Here is a 22,250-nt window from a genome sequence, read left to right on the forward strand (position 1 = left end):
ATTTATCTAATGCGTCTTCTCCAATCTCATTGTAATTATTTTCTCCTCAGAGTTCTTCCAAGGCTCGTCTGTGCAGCCTGGATGAGCTTCATGCCTTTGTCACTGCAGCCACCAAGGAGTTGATGTGGCTGAATGAGAAAGAGGAGGAGGAGGTTAACTATGACTGGAGCGAACGCAATACCAACATGAATGCCAAGAAAGACAACTACTCGGTATGGTTGTTCTCATCCTCACCCAACCTGGAAAGTTCAACATTAGCTAAATAGAGTTAGGCATAATACAGATCTTGTAGGGTAAAGTAAAAAGGTACTGCACTGTACAGAACAGTAGTACTCCCATCTTTAATTCGATTTTGATCAGATTATGTTCAATTATTATTTTGACAATGAAATGTAATTTATTATGATTAGGGGGATGCACTTTCATATCTAGTAATATCCCCCCTAATGCCATAGCACTGTCTGTTTGGTTTGTTTCAGGGGTTGATGAAAGAGCTGGAGCACAGAGAGAAGAGGGTCAACAGTGTCCAGTTCCAAGGAGACAAACTGCTGAAGGAGGGTCACCCTGCCAAGGAGTCTGTAGAGGTGAGAACACAATCACTAGAGTTTCTAAGTTGTTAAAATTTCCTGAACAGTATACAAACACACACATTACAGCAGGGGTCGGTAACAGGGGGCCCATGGACCAAAACCGTCCCGCAAGTGATTTGTTTTGGCACCGCAAAGTTTTTGGGATTTTAGTTTTTGGTTAAAAAAAAATACAAAAGAATTCAGCTAAAAAAAGGTATTTAGAAAATATGTTCCCATTAATAAAATTAAGATTTGTGATTGTTCCTTGATGTAATCAAGGTATGAAATGATCATGTTATTTTGAAATACAATCTCTTTTTGGGCTTACTTGTGGTGAATTTGTGATGTTCAAATTGTTGTAATTATGTTCTATCAGCAAAAATCCGCAAAAATCGTCCCGCTGCTGAATCTAGTTGCCTACCCCTGCATTACAGTATATATTTAACATGGATTTGTCTTTGACTTTGTCTTTTATTTCTAAGAGCAGAGGATATGAGAATAGGTCTTTTTCTTAAGCTATTTTTTTCTCTCCCCACCAAAGGCCTTCACTAAAGCCTTGCAGACCCAGTGGAGCTGGATCCTGCAGCTTTGCTGTTGCATCGAGTCCCACCTGAAAGAGAACACCTCCTACTTCCAAGTATGCCAACTCATATATCCCCCTCAGATAGTCCAATTAAAATACATCATCCTATCTCTAAAACGGTTTGTGCTCCTCTTTTTCTACCCTTGTAGTTTTTCTCAGATGTGAAAGAGGCAGAGGAGAAGATGAAAAAGATGCAGGAGACTATGAAGAAGAAATACACGTGTGACCGTAACATCACTGTCACACGACTCGAGGACTTGTTACAGGACGCAGTTGTAGGTTGACTTATTCTACTTTATTGAAGAAGTGAAGAGAAAATACAGCAACTCTGGTTCAGTGACATGACTAAAGCAACAGCATCTTTCATTGTCTGTATTGTTAAATACCCCTGTGGTGGTTCATATATAGGATGAGAAGGAGCAACTGAAAGAGTTTAAGACCCACTTAAATGGGCTGAACCGGAGGGCCAAGACCATTGTCCAGCTGAAGCCACGTAACCCTGGTACACCAGTCAAGGGTAAAGTGCCTGTCCAGGCCGTCTGCGACTTCAAACAGATGGAGGTGAGGAGATATTACTATTCATGTGACCAGCTTTCCAGTGGAGGAGCAAACACTCTTAGGCTACTACTTAGTATAAGCGCATCTTATCAGAATCTGTGGAAATTTAGTGTTTATTCAAAACATAGATTAGTAACACTTAGAAGTATAACAGCAATAGTATCTGTTGATTTTATTTATCTTATTAGTCATGCTCGAAGGCGTGTCATTAGAACTGGTCAGATACAGTACAACATGGGCGTTCATTTTGTGCCTCTTTCCAGATCACGGTCCACAGAGGGGATGAGTGTGCACTGATGGACAACTCTCAGCCGTACAAGTGGAAAGTACAGAACCCCAAAGGCAGCGAGGCCACTGTGCCCTCCATCTGTTTCCTGGTTCCACCCATCAATAAGGACGCAGTGAGCGGTGTCTCAGGGTGAGGCAACCAATCATCTCCTTGCCTTAAAACAATATGGCTAAAACCTTTGATTTAGCCTTACCATAAACAACATGCCTAAAGCCGTTGATTTAGCCTACCATGAAACAACATGGCCAAAACCTTTGATTTAGCCTTATCATTAACAACATTAGCCTGGTCCCAGATCTGTTTGAGCTCTTGTCCACTCCATTGTTGTTTGGAATGACAATTCCATAAGGAGTTGGCAAGAGAGCAGATACAGAATGGCGACCAGGCTAAAATAAGATGGATAGACCTTCTGATTTAGCCCTTTGATTTAACCTTTGTCAGACCTTTGATGCCTCGTAAAGACATTTGACCCCGGCACTTGTATGGTTCACTAACCTCAAACCTCCTCCACAGTCTGAACGAAAGTCACCAGAACCTGCTGGTCCTGTGGCAGATGCTGCACGTGGACATGAAGAGCCTCATGTCCTGGCAGTACCTGATGAGAGACATCCACCTCATCAGCTTATGGAACATTACCATGGTGAGCTCAAGGTTTCACACAGGCTATATCTCAAATGGCACCCTATTCCCTATGTAGAGCACTACGGGCCCTGGTCAAAGGTATTGAACTACATAGGGGATAGGGTGCCATTTGGGACGTACAAATATACATTTTTGGAGACAGTAGATTAGAGAATAAAGGACATATTTTTTGTCATTAGATGGTGTCTCTTGGTTGTCTAATTAAATTACGCCCTCAGAATTATTTATTGTTAGCTACACAATTCCAAAGGTTCTGGAATGGGGGGGATTTTCTGATGGAATTCAGGCAAAGAGAATATAACACTCTTCCTGACCATGCTCACCCTCCCTATCTTTCTTCCCCATCACTGCAGTTTAGGACTCTGACAGTGGAGGAGTACAGGCTAGCATTGAGGAACCTGGAGTTCCACTACCAAGACTTTCTAAGAGACAACCAGGACTCCCAGCTCTTTGGGGCAGATGACCGAATGCAGGTGGAGAGTGGCTACAAAAAGGCCAGCCAGCACTACGAAGGACTGCTGCACTCTGTGGAGAAAGGTGAGTGTCAGACATCCGAGCATGGAGAGGGCCTGTATAGTACAAGAAGAAGCATCCAACCAAGTTATTTTTGATGACATCAGTATTGCACTTTGTTATGCACACTTTATTGCACTCTTTGTTGCATACCTTATGAGTTGTCGTTGCATTTTCCGTTCATGAACATCATGATTTCAATATTTGTTGTTAGAAATGTTGAATTTCATCACAGCCATTTGTCTACAAATAGTGGTTAACTGTTGAATTCACATTACAGGCAATGTGGCGCCCACTGGAGGTAAGGTGTCCTGGTTGCAGTGTCAGACTGCAGTGTTGACTGGCAAAGCTTGATAGTTAAGGGATGAAAATAGGGCCGTTCTGATTCACTTCATCAACTTCCCTCAATCTAACCATCATTGATCACCATCCAAGATTTTCTCTAACTTCGCTGTTCATTGCGTTAGCCACCTTGTCAAATCGCATGAGTTTGCCTGTGTTGATGCATTGTGTTGTTTATTCATGTGTAATAATTCTGAATTTTTCTCCTGCATGAGCTGGCAGTTGATTGAGTTTGATTTTGAAACTATGCATTTATAACCAGAAGTTTGAGTGATTTTATGGATTTCATGTGACATACACTGAGTGTACAAAACATTAGGAACTGTGGGAAGAATTGGAGTCATCATGGGCCAGCATCCCTATGGAATGTTTTCGACACCTTGTAGAGCCCATGCCCTGACAATATTAGAAGGTGTTCCTAACATTGATTTGCACTCCCTTTTGCCCTCAGAACAGCCTCGATTCGTCGGGGCGTGGACTCTACAAAGTTTCAAAAGCGTTCCACAAGTATGCTGCCCAATGTTGACTATAATGCTTCCCACAGTTTTATCAAGTTGGCTGGATGTCCTTTGGGGGGTGGACCATTCTTGATACACATGGGTTTCCCATGTTGAGCGTGAAAAACCCAGCAGCGGTGCGGTTCTTGACATGCTCAAACTGGTGTGCCTGGCACCTATTACCATAACTTGTTCAAAGGCACTTAAATCTTTTGTCTTGCCCATTCACCCTCTGAATGCCACGCACACATAATACATGTCTCAATTGTCTCACGGTTTAAAAATCCTTCTTTAACCCTTTCATCTACACTGATTGAAGTGGAGTTAATGACATCAATAAGGGATCATAGCTTTCACCTGGATATATATAATTTTGCGCTGTTGGCGGTAGGTGCACTTGATTCAGCAGCCCTAGCGCCGAGAAGGCAATGTGTTCCCATTTTGAATCGTTACATGTGTCTGAAGGTAAAACTCCGCCTATTTGGCAGGCCCAGAGAGCAAATCACGTGCACCTATAGGACTACCACTGGCCAATCCGGTAGCTCAGATAACTGTGTCCATAGACTAAAAAGAAGCCTCGAGCACACAGCAAAGTTGATACTGTGAGATTTAAAAACTTTTAAAACTATGACTAGAGAGAGACTCAACAAATACAGCAAAGAAGCTGATGTTTTTATGATTAAGTTGGTGTTTAAGTTGTTATTCACCACAGTCAACATTTTGTTCAACACTTTCATAAGCCATGAAATGCTCAATCTCCCTACTTCCACTCATGCTGCGATGGATGAGTAGAAAAGTGTTTTGATATGCTTGCGTTGTTATTATTAGGAGTAATAAGATGAATTGGTGAATGAGGCATAAATAATGCAGTGGAAGACTGTGTCCCCTTTTCTCAGCGGAGGGAGGGAGAGGGAAGGGACGATGAGTAGGGTGAGAGGCAGCGTCACCGCTGCTCCCTCCCCTCAGACTGAATATCAGATGCAGGCCATCAGTCCAGTAAAATAAAAAAAGCAAATGATTATGCTCACTCAGCTGTGTCTCACAAGTAAAACAACAAATTATATAAACTCAGGAAAAAAAATAAACTGTCAACTGCTTTTGTAGTGCGCTATGTAAGGAATACAGTTCCATTTGGGATGCAACCCATGTAAGCAGATAATTTTAAGCAAAAATATGCTCTTTGTATCATTCAATATTAAGGGAATGAGGATAATAGTTTGTGGAGTGATTTCCTTTACGATTCATTGAGGTTCTTAACACTGTGTTATAGTCTAAGAGGTTAATCGGCGATCAGAGCACTATTTTATGATCTGGGATTCTAGTCCTCTTGAGCTGTAAATTAATCTTTTTATACACCTTTGTAATGGTTTCTCCATTCTGTTCAGGTGAGGAAGATGAATCTGAGTGTCGGAGCTACCTGACCAAGATCAAGGACCTGCGTCTGAAGCTGGAGGGCTGTGAAACTCGCACCGTTACACGTCTGCGTCAGCCCGTGGACAAGAATCCACTCATGGCTTGCGCCCAGAGGACCACTGAGCAGAAGGTACTGCAGTGACGTCACCCCTAAGTGACATTGTTTTGTTTAGTTTATTAGGATCTCCATTAGCTGTTGCACATGCAGCAGCTAGTCTTCCTGTGGTCGACACAAAAATACAGTTCCTTCAGAAAGAATTCATATATCTTGACTTATTCCATATTTTGTTGTGTTACAGTTGGAATTCAAAATATATTCAATATATGTTTTTCTCACACATCTACACCCTACCCCATAATGACAAAGTGAAAACATGTTTTTTAGATTTTTTTATAAATGTATTGAAATGAAATACAGAAATATCTCATTATCATAAGTATTCACACCCTAGACTGAGCAAGATGGCGGACTGAACACGGTAGTGTAGATCACCTCAAGATCAAAACATAATATTCAATATCGGTAAGTTAGACTAAATATTAGCACTTCACAAACTGGTGGGTAATAACCTTCAATCTTGATAACAACACAAAACAAATCATAAGGCTAGAGAAATGTATCGACAAATATGACCAAATCAAGCAACACCCAAACGACGGAGTGTAAAAAAGGAGAACCAATCCCGAAAGAAAACTTGACTCTTCGACTGACACAGACAATTTAAGCTTTTCACAACTGGGAATGGTAAGGGTGGGAACCGATCTGTTCAAATCGATAAGTGACAAATTGGGCATACTCGAATTAGTCAGTAAGGATATAAAGAAGTTGAAGGCAAGGCTCAAGATGAGTGATGAGAAAGCTGTGACATTGGAGAAAGAAACCAACAAGCTAAAAGGGACAGTCAACAAGATTGAAACCAACGTTAATGAACTTAAAAAGGAAAACATCTTTCTGAGAGAAGCCTTACTTGACATACAGACTAGATCCATGATAGAACATCTGGTACTTACTGGTATCCAAGAGAAAGAAGGAGAAGTTCTTAGAACATGTACACCGTTTTGGACAGAGAAATGAGTGGCCAATCGTTGCCAAATTTGCTTTCTTTAAAGATAAAATAATGGTTAAAAGACTGGGTAAAAGTCTTGCTGGCACGAAAATAGACATGAATGATCAGTTCCCGAAGAAATTGCAGAACGGCGCAAAGATATGCACCCAATCTTCAAGGAAAATAGATTAAAAGGGAAATGTGTAGCTCTCGTAGTCGACAAACTGTATATTGATAACCAAATGTTCCGAGACACAAAGACTACTCCATGACTATTCAAAATATTACAAAGTTCCCATAGAGTCGTCGAATAATGGAAGACCCAACACTAGCCATGATAGGGATTGTAATAAAAAAATATATAGAAAAGCAATAAAATACAAGAATTGTTAAAGAAATAAACTACAACTACACTATATTCTTCTAGTTAGGGAATGTTGGAAAATAATTTGTTTTAGACTTTCCATTTACAGTATTTAATAAATTGATAAGACAGCATTAGAAGAAAGGATAATTTGCGAAATAATACATCATGAAATATAAGGAACTGGAACACAAGGTACTGAATCAACATGGAAGAGATAAAACACGGAGGACATAGAATGCATGTGGGTATGTGTGCATGTATTGTGATGGAAGGTGGGGTGTGTTTTTGTGTTTGGAAAAGTGTGGAGTTAAGTAAGTGAAAAAGGATAGGGGCAGCAAATCCCAGAGCCCATGTGTGTTTGTGAACAGGGGTAGTGAGAGAGAGCTTTCAATTTTGTGCAGATATGGGATACACACTTTAAAATAGATTATTAACCTGTTATGGCTAGGGGGCAGTATTTTCACGGCTGGATAAAAAACGTACCCGATTTAATCTGGTTACTACTCCTGCCCAGTAACTAGAATATGCATATAATTATTGGCTTTGGATAGAAAACACTCCAAAGTTTCTAAAACTGTTTGAATGGTGTCTGTGAGTAGAACAGAACTCAAATGGCAGGTCAAAACCTGAGAGATTCCTTTACAGGAAGTGGCCTGTCTGACCATTTCTTGAACTTCTTTGCCATCTCTATCTTTTACAAAGGATCTCTGCTCTAACGTGACACTTCCTACGTCTTCCATGGGCGCTCAGAGCCCGGGAAAAACCTGAATGTCGTCATCCCAGCCCCAGGCTGAAACACATTATCGCCTTTCTCAAGTGGCCGATCAAGGGACTGTGGGCTTAGGCGCGTGCCCTGGCTCCCCACGTCTTTGTGATTTTTCCTCTGTTTGCCGAAAAGGAGATTCTCGGTCGGAATATTATCGCTTTTTTACGAGATAAATTGCATAAAAATTGATTTTAAACAGCGGTTGACATGCTTCGAAGTACGGTAATGGAATATTTAGATTTTTTTTTGTCACGAATTGCGCCATGCGCGCAACCCTGATTTACCATTTCGGATAGTGTCTGGGACGCACGAAGAAAACGCCGCTATTCGGATATAACGATGGATTATTTTGGACCAAACCAACATTTGTTATTGAAGTAGCAGTCCTGGGAGTGCATTCTGACGAAGACAACAAAAGGTAATCAAACTTTTATAATAGTAAATCTGATTTTGGTGAAGGCTAAACTTGCCGGGTGTCTAAATAGCTAGCCCGTGATGGCTGGGCTATGTACTTAGAATATTGCAAAATGTGCTTTCACCAAAAAGCTATTTTAAAATCGGACATGATACAATACCGCTAGCTGGTAGAGTTGGCTAGCTAGCAGTGGCTGCGTTTACCTTTATCTTTGATACAAAGACAACTAATGTAGCTAGCTAACGTTACACTACTAAGCAGCACCGCCCCATCTAGATTCTGAGCCTGCCTGGCAGGGTTGGTCCTACAAAGCCAAAGCCCCTGATAGGAGAGCATAATATAGAAGGAAATTCTCAAACCTGCTAATGAAAACCTTGACGACCTTGTACCTAGCCGGTTGGTGGCCCCCACCCAGGCAGTGGCAGTGCTGGCAACATTAGCTGCAGTAACCCATGGGGAGGGGGTCACACTCGGACATTCAGAGAGGGGGCATATTATTGTGGCCCTGGTGGCACAAAATCATGGTCCCAATATGGTCCCAACGAGGGCCACGTGTGGGTGTTTCAGGGGAAGGGGCTATATTTGATCTCTACCTATGACGTGACAATGGTTAATCAAATCTCCCCATTTCTGCCCATTTTTGCTCAATTTTGCAGGCCTTCTCATACAGCTGCGACTGTATATGCATTCGTAAATCAAGGCCTTTCCTGAGTTGGGCTCTGGGATGGAACAACTGTTTAGCATCTGAGTTTATGGTTGTTTGTGGGGGAAAGGGGTTGTGTGTGTGTGTGTGTGTGTGTGTGTGTGTGTGTGTGTGTGTGTGTGTGTGTGTGTGTGTGTGTGTGTGTGTGTCCCACAACTGTTGCTAGGGAGTAAAGATGATTGGGACAATATAGGATGAATCACAATAATTGTTTGCTAAAATAATAATTGCTTGCCAAAATGTAATTTTTGTAATGTCAATGCTGATAATAGGTAACAATCCTTTGCATGAACCACCTACATTATTACAAATAATAATTATTAATTATTAATATTAATTGTTAATTAACATAAGCAGTATTTTTAATATATATATATTTCTTAATAGCTATATATAATACAAATCCAGGTGAGGGCGATGGAAATGCTTTTGGTGGCTGATCTGCTTCTGTTCTGTGGGTGGCACTGTCTGCTCTTTTCGAAGGACGGGTCCCGATCTCTTGGAGGCCTTGGGATCCAGGGGGACAGGTGTGGTCTGCCGGTCACTGGGATGACAACCCAACTTGGGATGGGGAGGGGTTTTAGCAGGTGGAATAGTGAGGAACAATTGGAGGTTAATTTAGTAGCAATGCAAATATCATGGTATAGCTATATGGACACTCAATCACTATGGTACACTTTAATGGTGAGTTTACAAACATATATTAAAAGGAAAGGGAAAGGGGGATACCTAGTCAGTTGTACATCTGAATGCATTCAACTGAAATGTGTCTTCCGCATTTAACCCAACCCCTCTGAATGATAAATAGATTTCAAATGTGTACTTCATTATGGTAAATGCTGAAATATGTATAGCTAGTTATAATTATAATGGCTTAGATAATAAGGAAAGACGGTCAGTATTTACCTGGCTAAAAGAGAAGGAATACAATATCTATTGTTTACAGGAAACTCATTCAACAATTTTAGATGAAGTTGTGTGGAAAAAGGACTGGGGGGGTGAAATATATTTCTCCCATGGGGAAAGAAATTTAAAAAGGGTGATAATATTAATTAACAGTAATTTTGATCTAAATGGGCACATTTTCCAAACAGATCCTCAAGGTAGATGGATGATTTTAAATATGTTTTTGGACCATAAACAGATATGGCTCATTAACCTATACGGTCCAAATAATGATGACCCACATTTCTTTGAAAAAATATATAGTAATGTATCAACCCTAGAAGGAATACAAGACTTTATTATAATGGTGGGAGATTATATACGGTTTTAAATACCTCTATGGACCGTAAAGGAAATCACACTACAAACTATCACTCTCATGCACCTAAGGAAATCATGAATGTCATGGATATATTGGAATTAGTGGATATATGGAGGCTTAAATATCCTGCCCTAGTGAGATATACATGGTGAGACTCAAGTCAAGCTCGTTGTCTTGATTACTTTCTTATGTCATTCTCTCTGGCACCAAAAGTTTAAAAAGTTTTGATAGGGGACAGAATGTAGTCGGACCATTAATTATAGTCTATTGGATGATAACTTGTTTTTAACTAGAACAGAATAATTTATAACTGACTTTTTCCAACATAACATAGGTACATCAGATTCGCTTATTGTATGGGACACTTTTAAATGTGCCTTTAGAGGCCATGCAATTCAGTACTCATCTCGAAGACAAAAGCAGTTTAGGTCAAAAGAGTCCATATTACCATAGGAAATGGAAGGATAGATCGATACAGATAGATCGCAATAAAAAACTGTACCATAGAGGCTCAGAGTAAGTTAGAGGAAAAACCCCCAAAAATGTAGGAACTTATTCAAGAAAGATCTGGTGTAATATATTACAAAAATAAATCGAACTGGATGGAGTATAGGGAAAAATGCTACCAATTTTTTTTTACTGAAACTTGTTACAAATGATGGAGTCACCAAACAATATTTTGAAAGAGGAAGTAAAGTACTTTAAGCATATGTTTTTCTTTGTCTCCTCCATCTCCACTAATAATGTAAAATGAACAGCAGTACAGAAAGACTCATGTGAAGGCCAAATTACAGAGGAGGAACTTCTTGATGCAATTAAAGCCTTTAAGTCTGGGAACTCCAGGGCTGAATGGCATACCAGTGGAGGTATACCAAACCATTTTTGATATACTCAGAGGACCGTTATTAGCATGTTTTAACCACTCCTATAAAAATTATAGATTATCGGACACTCAACAAGAAGGTCTAATTTCATTATTACTGAAACAGGATCCAGTCCATTAAAACAAATGGAGGCCTCTTGCACTTCAGTGTTGTGATGCAAAAATTCTAGCTAAATGCTTAGCGGATATAATTAAAAAGGTATTGTCAGATATTATTCATCCTAATCAGATAGGTTTTTCACATAGACGATATATTGGAGATAATATAAGACAAGTACTGGAAACAATAGAACACTATGAAATATCTGGGAAACCAGGCCTGGTTTTCATAGCTGACTTTGAAAAGGCCTTTAATAAAATACGACTGGAGTTTATATATAAATACCTGGAATATTTAAATTTGAGAATCTCCTATAAAATGGGTTAAAGTTATGTATATTAACCCTAGGTGTAAAACAGTAAATAATGGCTACATCTCAGAAAGTTTTAAACTGTCAAGAGTAAAGCAAGTTTGTCAAATATCAGCATATCTATTTATTATTAATGTTAGATGTTATAATCAGAGCCAACAATAATATGAAGGGATTAGAAATCCAGGGCTTAAAAACAAAGCTGTCATTGTTCGATTGATGTTTTCTTTTAAATCCACAATTAGAATCCCTCTACACCATCAGAGGATCTATATACTTTTCTCTGGATTAAAACCAAATTATGATAAATGTACTATATTACATATTGGATCACACTTTTTTTTTTTTTTACTTTTACATTACCGTGTAGTTTACCAATAAAATGGTTTCATAATAGCGCTTGATGGTTTTTGCGACCTCACTTGAAGAAACTTTCAAAGTTCTTGAAATGTTCCGTATCGACTGACCTTCATGTCTTAAAGTAATGATGGACTGTCGTTTCTCTTTGCTAATTTGAGCTGTTCTTGCCATAATAGGTCTTTCTTCTGTATACCCCCCTACCTTGACATAACACAACTGATTGGCTCAAATGCATTAAGAAGGAAAGAAATTCCACAAATTATCTTAAGGCACACCTGTTAATTGAAATGCATTCCAGGTGACTACCTGATGAAGTTGGTTGAGAGAATGCCAAGAGTGTGCAAAGCTGTCATCAAGGCAAAGGTTGGCTACATTGAATTCTCAAATATATATTTGGATTTGTTTAACACTTTTTTGATTACTACATGATTCCATATGTGATATTTCATGGTTTTGTTGTCTTCAGTATTTTACAATGTGGAAAATAGTAAAGAAAAAAGAATCTTGAATGAGTAGGTGTTCTAAAATGTTTGACCGGTAGTGTACAGTATATATTTACCCACCAAAAGTAAAATATTCACACCCTGAGTCACTACTTTGTTGAAGCACCTTTGGCGGTGTAATGAACACGAGGGGAGACAGAGCTGGTTTCAAGCGCAGGGCGCAGCAGCTGTTTATTGCAAAGGACCACAGGAGGAGGCAGGTAGCTGGGTCCAGGGGCAGGCAGAAGGTCATACACAGGGGGTCCAAAAGGGCAACAGTACAGGCAGGGAAAAGGCTAGTAACGTAGTCCGGGAGATCAGGCAATAGGTAGATAACAGGAAATCCGATAGGCTAAAGTATAGGCAGGGAATAGCAAAAGGCGTCGTTAGTGAGGCAGGCAAAAACTATCATACACGGGAGGAGTAAATCACAGGAAACCCAGCACTCTGAAAGACGGTGTCACAAAACAAACAATACCTCACAGTGATTGGGTGCAAAGAACTGAACTAAGTAGTGTGTGATAGGTGTGTGAACAGGTGATTAAAATTCAGTTGATTGGGATCTGGAGCGTGAGCTGCGTTCGGGGGATCTAGGTGTTTGAGAGTGTGAGCTGGAAAGTGAGCTGCGTTCAGGGCATCTACGTGTTTGAGGGTGTGAGTTGGAAACAGACGTTACAGGCAGTGATTACAGCTGTGAGTATTTTTGCATAAGTCTTTAAGAGCTTTGCACACCTGGATTTTACTATATTTTCCCATGATTGTTTTTTAAATTCTTCAAGCTCTGTCAAGTTCATTGTTGATCATTGCTAGACAGCCATTTTCAAGTCTTGCCAGAGGTTTCTTCCTTCCAGACCACCCATGTAGGCCAAGTTAGTCTCTTTCTGACAGTTGTCATAGATTGTGGCTAGAGAAGCCTGTAAATCTCTTGATGTTACCCTGGGGTTCTTTGAGACTTCTATGAGCATCTTTCGGTCAGCTCTTGGGCTGAATTTTGTGGGACTACCTGTCCTAGGTAGATTTCCAGTGGTCTGGAATTTTCTCCATTTGTAGATGATCTGTTGGACAGTGGAATGATGTACTTCGAATTGCTTGGAAATTGATATCTAACCCCTCCCAGACTCATGGGGATCAATAATCTTAAGACCAAACCAGACCAAGTTTCTAATCTTTATGGAAGGCTGGACCTTCCCAAGTTACTCTCTGATGATTTTCTAATCATTTGCACTTGTTTTGGTGCACCTGATTCAAATTTTTTCTATTTTATGTCATGGCAAAGGTAGGGGTGTATTAAGTTTTTTTTCCAATAAGGAAATTGCATTTTCAGAGTTACATTTTTTTTGGTGTGACATGTTAATTGGTTTACCTTTATCAATGCATGTGTGTCACAAAAATAGCCGTGTTGAATAGACCAAACTGCAGCGGGAATATGGATGCTCATGTTTAAATTTAAAAAAAGGAGTAAAACATCCACTGGAAAAACAATACATACGACAGGAACAGTCTTACAGGCATACAAAAACGCAGTGCAAGAACAACTACCCACAACCCCAAAGAAAAACACACAAACCTATATAGGACTTCCAATCAAAGGCAACTCAACACACCTGCCTTCAATTGGAAGTCCCAATCACCAACACAAACATTCACACACACAAAACTGCCACGTCCTGACCCCAAAACTAATACAATAGCTCCATCTGCTGGTCAGGACGTGACAGTACCCCCCCCCCCCCCCCCCCCAAGGTGCAGACCCCGGAATGCACCTACCAACAGAAAACACACCCAAAAAAATCCCCAACAAAAACCCCTTAAACAATAACCCCTAAACAATAAGGGAGGGAAGGGAGGGTGGCTGCCGTCAACGACGGCACTGTGCTACACCCTCCCTCCCCAACCCACCTATCCTGGAGGTGGCTCAGGTGCAGGACGTGGACCTCGCTCCAGCTTCGGCGTCGCCCACTTCGGTGGCGCCGCTAGCTGCGCCGGGCAGACGGGCCACTTGGGCTGACCCTGGCAGACGGACCACTCGGGCTGACCCTGGCAGACAGGAGGGCCACTCGGGCTGGGCTGGAGGACAGGAGGGCCACTCGGGCTGGGCCGGAGGACAGGAGGGCCACTCGGGCTGGGCCGGAGGGCAGGAGGGCCACTCGGGCTGGGCCGGAGGGCAGGAGGGCCACTCGGGCTGGGCCGGAGGGCAGGAGGGCCACTCGGGCTGGGCCGGAGGGCAGGAGGGCCACTCGGGCTGGGCCGGAGGGCAGGAGGGCCACTCGGGCTGGGCCGGAGGGCAGGAGGGCCACTCGGGCTGGGCCGGAGGGCAGGAGGGCCACTCGGGCTGGGCAGGAGGGCCACTCGGGCTCGGCCGGAGGGCCACTCGGGCTGGGCCGGAGGACTGGAGGGCCACTCGGGCTGGGCCGGAGGGCAGGAGGGCCACTCGGGCTGGGCCGGAGGGCAGGCGGGCCACTCGGGCTGGGCCGGAGGACAGGCGGGCCACTCGGGCTGGGCCGGAGGACAGGCGGGCCACTCGGGCTGGGCCGGAGGACAGGCGGGCCACTCGGGCTGGGCCGGAGGACAGGCGGGCCACTCGGGCTGGGCCGGAGGACAGGCGGGCCACTCTGGCAGCTCCGGGCAGTCGGGCCACTCTGGCAGCTCCGGGCAGTCGGGCCACTCTGGCAGCTCCGGGCAGTCTGGCCGCTCAGGCAGCCCTGGGCAGTCTGGCCGCTCAGGCAGCCCTGGGCAGTCGGGCCGCTCTGGCAGCTCCTGACTGGCGGGCCGCTCTGGCAGCTCCTGACTGGCGGGCGGCTCTGGCAGCTCCTGACTGGCGGGCAGCTCAGGCGACTCTTGACTGGCGGGCAGCCCAGGCGACTCTTGACTGGCGGGCAGCTCAAGCGACTCTTGACTGGCGGGCAGCTCAGGTGACACTTGACTGGCGGGCAGCTCAGGTGACTCTTGACTGGCGGGCAGCTCAGGTGACTCTTGACTGGCGGGCAGCTCAGGTGACTCTAGACTGGCGAGGCTGGGCTGACGCACTAGACGCCTGATGCGTGGGGCTGGTACTGGACGTGCCAGCCTGGAGACACGCACCTCCATGCTAGTGCGTATGGCGGGAAACACCGGACCGTAGAGGCGCACTGGCGGTCTTGAGCGCAGGGTTGGCATCACCCCTTCCGGCTCGATGCCTACTTCGCCCTGGCACATGCGGGGCGCTGGTACTGTGCCTACCGGCCTGAAAATCCCAGGCCTCACCACAGCCCCAACCCCAAAGCACGGGACCTGTCCAGTCTGCCCCGCCAATCTCGCCCCGCCAAATAGCCCTTGTGCCCCCCCCAAAAAAATGATTGGGGCTGCCTCTCGGGTTCTACCTGCCTCCCAGGCAGGTTGTCACAGTGGGCCCGCAACTGCTCCCATGTCCAGTCAATCCTCTCCTCCAATACTTCCAGCGACCAGGAATCCATCTCCTCCCGAGCGCGCTGCTTCCAATAGTCCTCCTGTGGCTTCCTCCTCTGTCCTCTTCTCCGCTGCTTGGTCCTTTGGTGGTGGGTAGTTCTGTCACAAAAAGAGCCGTGTTGAATAGACCAAACTGCAGCGGGAATATGGATGCTCATGTTTTAATTAAAAAAAGGAGTAAAGCATCCACTGGAAAAACAATACACACGACAGGAACAGTCTTACAGGCATACAAAAACACAGTGCAAGAACAACTACCCACAACCCCAAAGAAAAACACACACACCTATATAGGACTTCCAATCAAAGGCAACTCAACACACCTGCCTTCAATTGGAAGTCCCAATCACCAACACAAACATTCACACACACAAAACTGCCACGTCCTGACCCCAAAACTAATACAATAGCTCCATCTGCTGGTCAGGACGTGACAATGTGGTTGGAATTTAGCTCAAATATCCAGGTGTCCAAATATGTAAAGAAAATATATATATAAAAACACTTTCCAGGGTTTGTACTTACTTTTTCACATGACTGTATGTAATTTAGATTCAGGGGTCACCATGCCACTGCAATGGTTACCGTAAATCACACATCCAATCCCAAAGTAAACAGACTAAAGTTAATGGTAGATCTGTGATGAATTGTCAGCCCAAAATAGATAACATGCCTATTTGAAACAGAGCCAGGCCACATTCAACAGAGGGTTATTGTTTAGGAAACTATTTAAAGTTCCCTTGTGTCAAGTAAATTAAGTTAGACAGTAGAAGGGCAAACTAACATTTTTAGATCAGACATGCTGTGTAGTATGTTACATCTGCTCGATTCTTGTCGTAATAATTTCAGAAGACCTTTGTATTCCTTTTTTGCTTGTTAGCAACTCCATGAAAAAAAGACTGCAGGTGGAATGGCTAGTTATGGTCCATTATTCCCTTTTCTGCTCATAGAAAGTCCAGTCAGAGTTGGAGGACTTGAAGAAAGACCTGACCAATGTGGCTGAGAAGACAGAGAAGGTGCTGACATCCTCTCAGCAGTCCAGCTCCGCCCCAGTACTGTGCTCTGAGCTGGATATTACGCTGAAGAAGATGGAGCACATTTACAGTCTGTCCTCCGTGTACCTGGACAAGTGAGTCCCTCACTGACTCTACATGCATATCAAAACCATAAGACCAATAAGTAACATCTTCAATCTAAATAGTTTATCTGAATCATAATACACACACAGCTAACACTATACACCACTCCTTGTTTAGACTGCAAACCATCGACATAGTGATCCGCAGCACAAAGAGAGTGGAAGACACCCTCAAAAAGTACGAAGCCCGTTTACGAGATGTCAACAAGATGCCAACAGACGAAAAAGAGGTGGAGAACTACCGCACCCAGCTAAAGGTACAGTATCTCTGTTAGAATGAACTGTATTCTATCCGTTGGTGTGTAGACAATGCTTTCATATGGACTGGTTATCAGACAGTGACTTAATGATTTCTATGCATTTGTAGCAATGTTCCTCTCTCTCCCCCTCTTTCTTGTTCTTTCTCTCCCCCTCTCTCTCTCTCTCTCTCTCTCTCTGTCTACTCTCTCGCTCTTTTTCTCTAACTCTCTCACTCGCTCTCGTTCTCCTTCTTTTTCTCTCTCTCTCTTTCTCTCCCTCTCTCTCTGGTAGACAATGCTTGGCGAGGCCGAGGATGACCAGCATACGTTCGACACTCTCCAGGAGGAACTGCAGAAGGCGATGGTCGTAAACGAGCGGATGACGCAGGTCCACAGCGAGCATGATGCCGAGCTGGAACACTTTCGCCAAGTAGTGGCTGTGCTAGAGGAGCGCTGGCAGGCCATGTTCGCCCAGATAGACCTGCGCCAACGCGAGCTGGACTTGCTGGGGAGGCAGATGCGCGCCTACCGCGAGTGCTATGACTGGCTCATCAGATGGCTCAATGATGCCAAGCAGAGGCAGGAGAAAATCCAGGCTGTGCCCATCGGTGACAGCAAGGCCCTCAAGCAGCAGTTGGCACAGGAGAAGGTACTGTACAACTGATTAATAATAATAATTGATTGGATTTATATAACGCTTTTCTACCTAGATGCTCAGTGTTTTACATAGTAACAGGGAAGCTCACATCATCCACCATCGATGTGAGGCACTCAGGACTAGGTATCAGGAGGCTTCCATTACAAATAGGGGAGATGAAGCTTCTTAGCTCGATGATGGAATATAATGTTACGTTATCAAGACTAGGTTTGTCAGTTTTTACAATCTTTTATTATTGCAGAAACTCCTAGAAGAGATCGAGAAAAACAAAGATAAGGTTGAGGAGTGTCAAAAACATGCAAGGTCATATATTGATGCGGTCAAGGTGCGTATACAGATCAGATGCCACTTAAAATAAGATTATGCAAATGGAGATTTGTTGCATCAATAACATTTGTAAATTATGTCAATGTGTTTTCCCCAGGACTATGAGCTTCAGTTGGTGACATACAAAGCTCTAATGGCACCTCTGGCTTCGCCCCTAAAGAAAACCAAAATGGAGTGTGCATCTGACAATATCATCCAAGAGGTAGGTCATATAGACATGATGGGGAATTTATTTAAGTCTTTTACAGCTTCAGTAGCTTTAAAGTTGTTTACAATTACAGTGAGCTGCAAAAGTATTGGTAGTTTTAATTAAACAATGATTATGAGATAAAGGTGCAGACTGACAGCTAATATGAGGGTATTTTCATCCATATCGGGTGAGCCGTTTAGAAATGGCAGCGCGTTTTGTACATAGTCCCCCCATTTTAGGGGACCAAAGTATTGGAACAAATTATGTGTGTTAAAGTAGTCAAAAATGTAGTATTTGCCACATATTCCTAGCACACAATAATTACATCAAGCTAGTGACTACAAACTTGTTGGATGCATTTGCTGTTTGTTTTAGTTGTGTTTCAGATTATCTTGTGCCCAATAGAAATGAATGGTAAATAATGTCTTGTGTCATTTTGGAGTCACTTTTATTGTAAATAAGAATAAGAATGTTTCTAACACTTCTACATTAATGTGGATGCTACCATGATTATGGATAATCTTGAATGAGTCGTGAATAATGATGAGTGAGAAAGTTACATAGGCATAAATATCATACCCCCAAAAAATGCTAACCTCCCCTGTTATTGTTGTGAGAGGCTAGCATGTCTTGGGGGTATGATCATTATTCGCAATTGATTCAGGACTTTAAACATCTGGAATTGTCTTTCAGTATGTGACTCTGAGAACCCGCTACAGTGAATTGATGACTCTGACCAGCCAGTACATCAAGTTTATTATGGAGACACAACGCCGATTTGAGGATGAGGAGGTAATTGAGGGACAGATTGAAAATAGGCAGCAGCTCCCTGCTTATCCACTAACCATAACAACAATATCCTGGTCCAGGATCTGTTTGTGCTATCATGTCAACCCTTTTCCATGCCAAACATTTTGGCCAAAAAAGTGTTAAACAAATCAAAAATATATGTTATATTTGAGATTCTTCAAAGTAGCCACCCTTTGCCTTGATGACAGCTTTGCACACTCTACTTCCCAAATATACATCCCCATTTTTGGACCTTGTCTCTTATTATTCAAATAATATATCTTCCACAATATCTTGCATAAAAGTAGGATTAGATTATGCAGTAAATGTCAGTAATCGGGATTGGCTTGCTTACTGTACGTAGTAGCTTTGACATTTTACAAACTTCTGTACATGGCCGTGTAGGTGCTCAGAATTTTTCATAAAAATGGAAAAATACTGATCAACTCGATTTAAGCTTAGCCTCTGTGGGTAATACACTTTGCATGGTCTTTGCACATTATTATTTCTCTGCTTCTGTCCTTTCAAGTTTATTTCCAATTTTAAAACATGGTGGATTGAATTTGAAGAAGGTAAAAGATAATACAATCTTAGTCCAAGGTAAAGTTCAAGAGTAGTAGCCAAGTCAGTACATTGAAAGTGTTCTTTGATTGATTGTTATTTGATCTTAGTAATGAAAGATGAAATGGTTACTACAAGAGACAACAAGGAAAAATACCTCAACTGCATTATGCTATTCAAGATCTCAATAGTGTTGTTGCAATGTAAAGTCTCACTATGTGAGCCGTACATTAATTATGGGATTATTTTCTCAAAGCAAATAGCAAACATTTCTGTCCCTAGATAACAAATATTTATTCATTTGAAATACATTTAGGGTCCAGCATTATTGACAACCATGATTAAGATTAGCAAAAATAACTGTATAAAATAAATTGCTATATTGTATGCTCAAAAACATTATAACTTTTTTAGCATACAATATACAGTGCATTCGGAAAGTATTCAGATCACTTCACTTTTTCCCAATTTTGTTAGGTTACAGCCTTATTCTAAAATGTTTTACATGTTTTTTTTACTCATAAATCTTCACACAATACCACATAATAACAAAGTTCAAACAGGTTTTTAGAAAGTTTGCAAATGTGTTTAAAAAAAACGGAAATGTAACATTTACATAAGTATTCAGACCCTTTTCTCAGTACTTTGTTGATACACCTTTGGCAGCGATTACAGCCTCGTGTCTTCTTGGGTATGACGCTACAATCTTGGCACACCTGTATTTGGAGAGTTTCTCCCATTCTTCTCTGCAGATCCTCTCAACCTCTGTCAGGTTGGATGGGGAGCATTGCTGTACAGCTATTTTCAGGTCTCTCCAGAGATGTTAGATCGGGTTCAAGTCTGGGCTCTGGCTGGGCCACTGAAGGACATTCAGAGACTTGTCCCAAAGCCACTCCTGCGTTGTCTTGGCTGTGTGCTTAGGGTTGTTGTCCTGTTGGAAGGTGAACCTTTAACCCAGTCTGAGGTCCTGAGCTCTCGGGAGCAGATTTTCATCAAGGATCTCTCTCTCTCTTTGCTATGTTCATCTTTCCCTCGATCCTGACTAGTCTCCCAGTCCCTGCCGTTGAAAAACAAGCCCTCAGCATGATGCTGCCAAGACCATGCTTCACCGTAGGGATGGTATTGGGCAGGTGATGTGTGGTGCCTGGTTTCCTCCAGACGTGAAGGTTGGTATTCAGGCCAAAGAGTTCAATCTTGGTTTCATCAGACCAGAGAATCTTGTTTCTCATGGTCTAAGAGTCCTTTAGATGCCTTTTGGAAAACTCCAAGCGGCTGTCATGTGCCTTTTACTGAGGAGTGGCTTCCATCTGGCCGCTCTACCATAAAGGCATGATTGGTGGAGTGCTGCAGAGATGGTTGTCGTACTGAAAGGTTCTCCCATCTCCACAGAGGAACTCTGGAGCTCTTTCAGAGTGACCATCGGGTTCTTGGTCAGCTCTCTGATCAAGGCCCTTCTCCCACAATTGCTCAGTTTGGCCGGGTAGTCAGCTCTAGGAAAAGTCTTGGTGGTTCCAAACTTCTTCCATTTAAGAATGATGGAGGCCACTGGGTTCTTGGGGACCTTCAATGCTGCAGAAATGTTTTGGTACCCTTCCCCTTAGCTGTGCCTTGGCACAATCCTGTCTCTGAACATTACAGACAATTCCTTTGACCTCATGGCTTGGTTTTTGCTCTGACAACTGTGGGACTGTATATAGACAGATGTGTGCCTTTCCAAATCATGTCCAATCAATTTAATCAATCAAGTTTCTAAAAACCTGTTCACGCTTTGTCATTATGGGGTATTGTGTGTAGATTGCTGAGTTTTTTTAAAATCAATTTTAAAATAAGGCTGTAACGTAACAAAATTTGACCCAATTCAGGAAACTAAGCATAACTAATGTGTTTTTTGGCAGAAATGCCTTCTCGAACATGTGAACTTTCATGTGCCTTAATAACAAACTTGCATTCCATCTGTAAATAAGAAAACAATTGTTAAATGATGAGCCTTGTTGGTTAAGCCACAGAAAAAGTGGCAACCTTCCCACTAGCCATGATTGGCTGAGATAATGAGTGGGCTGGACATGCCGAGAGAGGAGTTTGGATTGGTCTGCCATATTGAAGGCTTCTGTCTATTTGAGCTCGTCAGTCTGTGTTGGTAATCCTGTCAAACGCAGCCTTTTTTTTAAGGTATTGTGTAGTGGAGCTGCATAAGTGTTGCTTTACACTTTCTGGAGGATCAAGTTTTGAAATCAGTGGAATTAGAGTATGATAGCTAAAGAGATGGAGAAAACACCTGTCTCCGGATTACATCTTCAAACCAAGGGCAACCGTGGTATGGCATTCCTGATAGGGAGACGCGTCCATCAGGCATGATGATGTATACAGGTAAGATAGTCTAGCGTTAGTTAGCTACATTTTCAGATATTACACGTTTGTAATTTTGACAGAAAGGGGTTTCATTTCAAGCTAAAGTGTACTGTTAGCTATCTACCTAACGTTAGCTGGCTGGCTCCCTAGCTGACGTTATTATTTGTTTCCCAGAGCCATTTTCTATTCTAGTTAAAGCCTAATGTTAGCTAGCTAACGTTGGACCTGGTTAGTTAGCTCCCAGCACTGTAGCATTGTTGGCACTTTGTTTGTTGTTTAACCAGCTAACGTTACCTGGCTGGCTTTGTTAGCTAACGTTATGTGATGTGTGTGATCTTAAATGTTGTTTACCTAGCTAGGTGCATTGTTTATCTAGCTAGCTATCTAGCTAGCTATATGTCTTAAGCTAAGATGTACTGTTAGCTAGCTAGCTAACGTTAGCTGGCTGGC

The 22,250-nt window shown here is 42.6% G+C and overlaps 1 protein-coding gene across 4 annotated transcripts in view; it reads left to right on the plus strand.

Moving 5' to 3' along the window:
• Positions 1-22,250, plus strand: part of LOC106569778 (plectin) — a 225,313-nt gene that overhangs the window by 190,569 nt on the left and 12,494 nt on the right. For 2 of the 4 annotated variants that reach the window (XM_045694589.2, XM_082961061.1), the window contains 16 exons: positions 51-212; positions 480-584; positions 1,111-1,206; positions 1,302-1,427; positions 1,561-1,713; positions 1,974-2,128; positions 2,513-2,639; positions 2,995-3,178; positions 3,435-3,455; positions 5,379-5,536; positions 16,500-16,678; positions 16,806-16,944; positions 17,219-17,575; positions 17,826-17,909; positions 18,009-18,113; positions 18,795-18,893. In XM_045694589.2, coding sequence (XP_045550545.1) covers positions 51-212; positions 480-584; positions 1,111-1,206; positions 1,302-1,427; positions 1,561-1,713; positions 1,974-2,128; positions 2,513-2,639; positions 2,995-3,178; positions 3,435-3,455; positions 5,379-5,536; positions 16,500-16,678; positions 16,806-16,944; positions 17,219-17,575; positions 17,826-17,909; positions 18,009-18,113; positions 18,795-18,893 — 2,250 coding nt within the window. The remainder of the gene's footprint in view (positions 1-50; positions 213-479; positions 585-1,110; positions 1,207-1,301; positions 1,428-1,560; positions 1,714-1,973; positions 2,129-2,512; positions 2,640-2,994; positions 3,179-3,434; positions 3,456-5,378; positions 5,537-16,499; positions 16,679-16,805; positions 16,945-17,218; positions 17,576-17,825; positions 17,910-18,008; positions 18,114-18,794; positions 18,894-22,250) is intronic. The other 2 variants (XM_082961060.1, XM_045694588.2) reach the window with 1 other exon arrangement.

The sequence above is a fragment of the Salmo salar genome, chromosome 14, assembly GCF_965601325.2.
Source record: "Salmo salar chromosome 14, fSalSal1, whole genome shotgun sequence".
In the NCBI taxonomy this organism is placed as follows: Eukaryota; Metazoa; Chordata; class Actinopteri; order Salmoniformes; family Salmonidae; genus Salmo; species Salmo salar.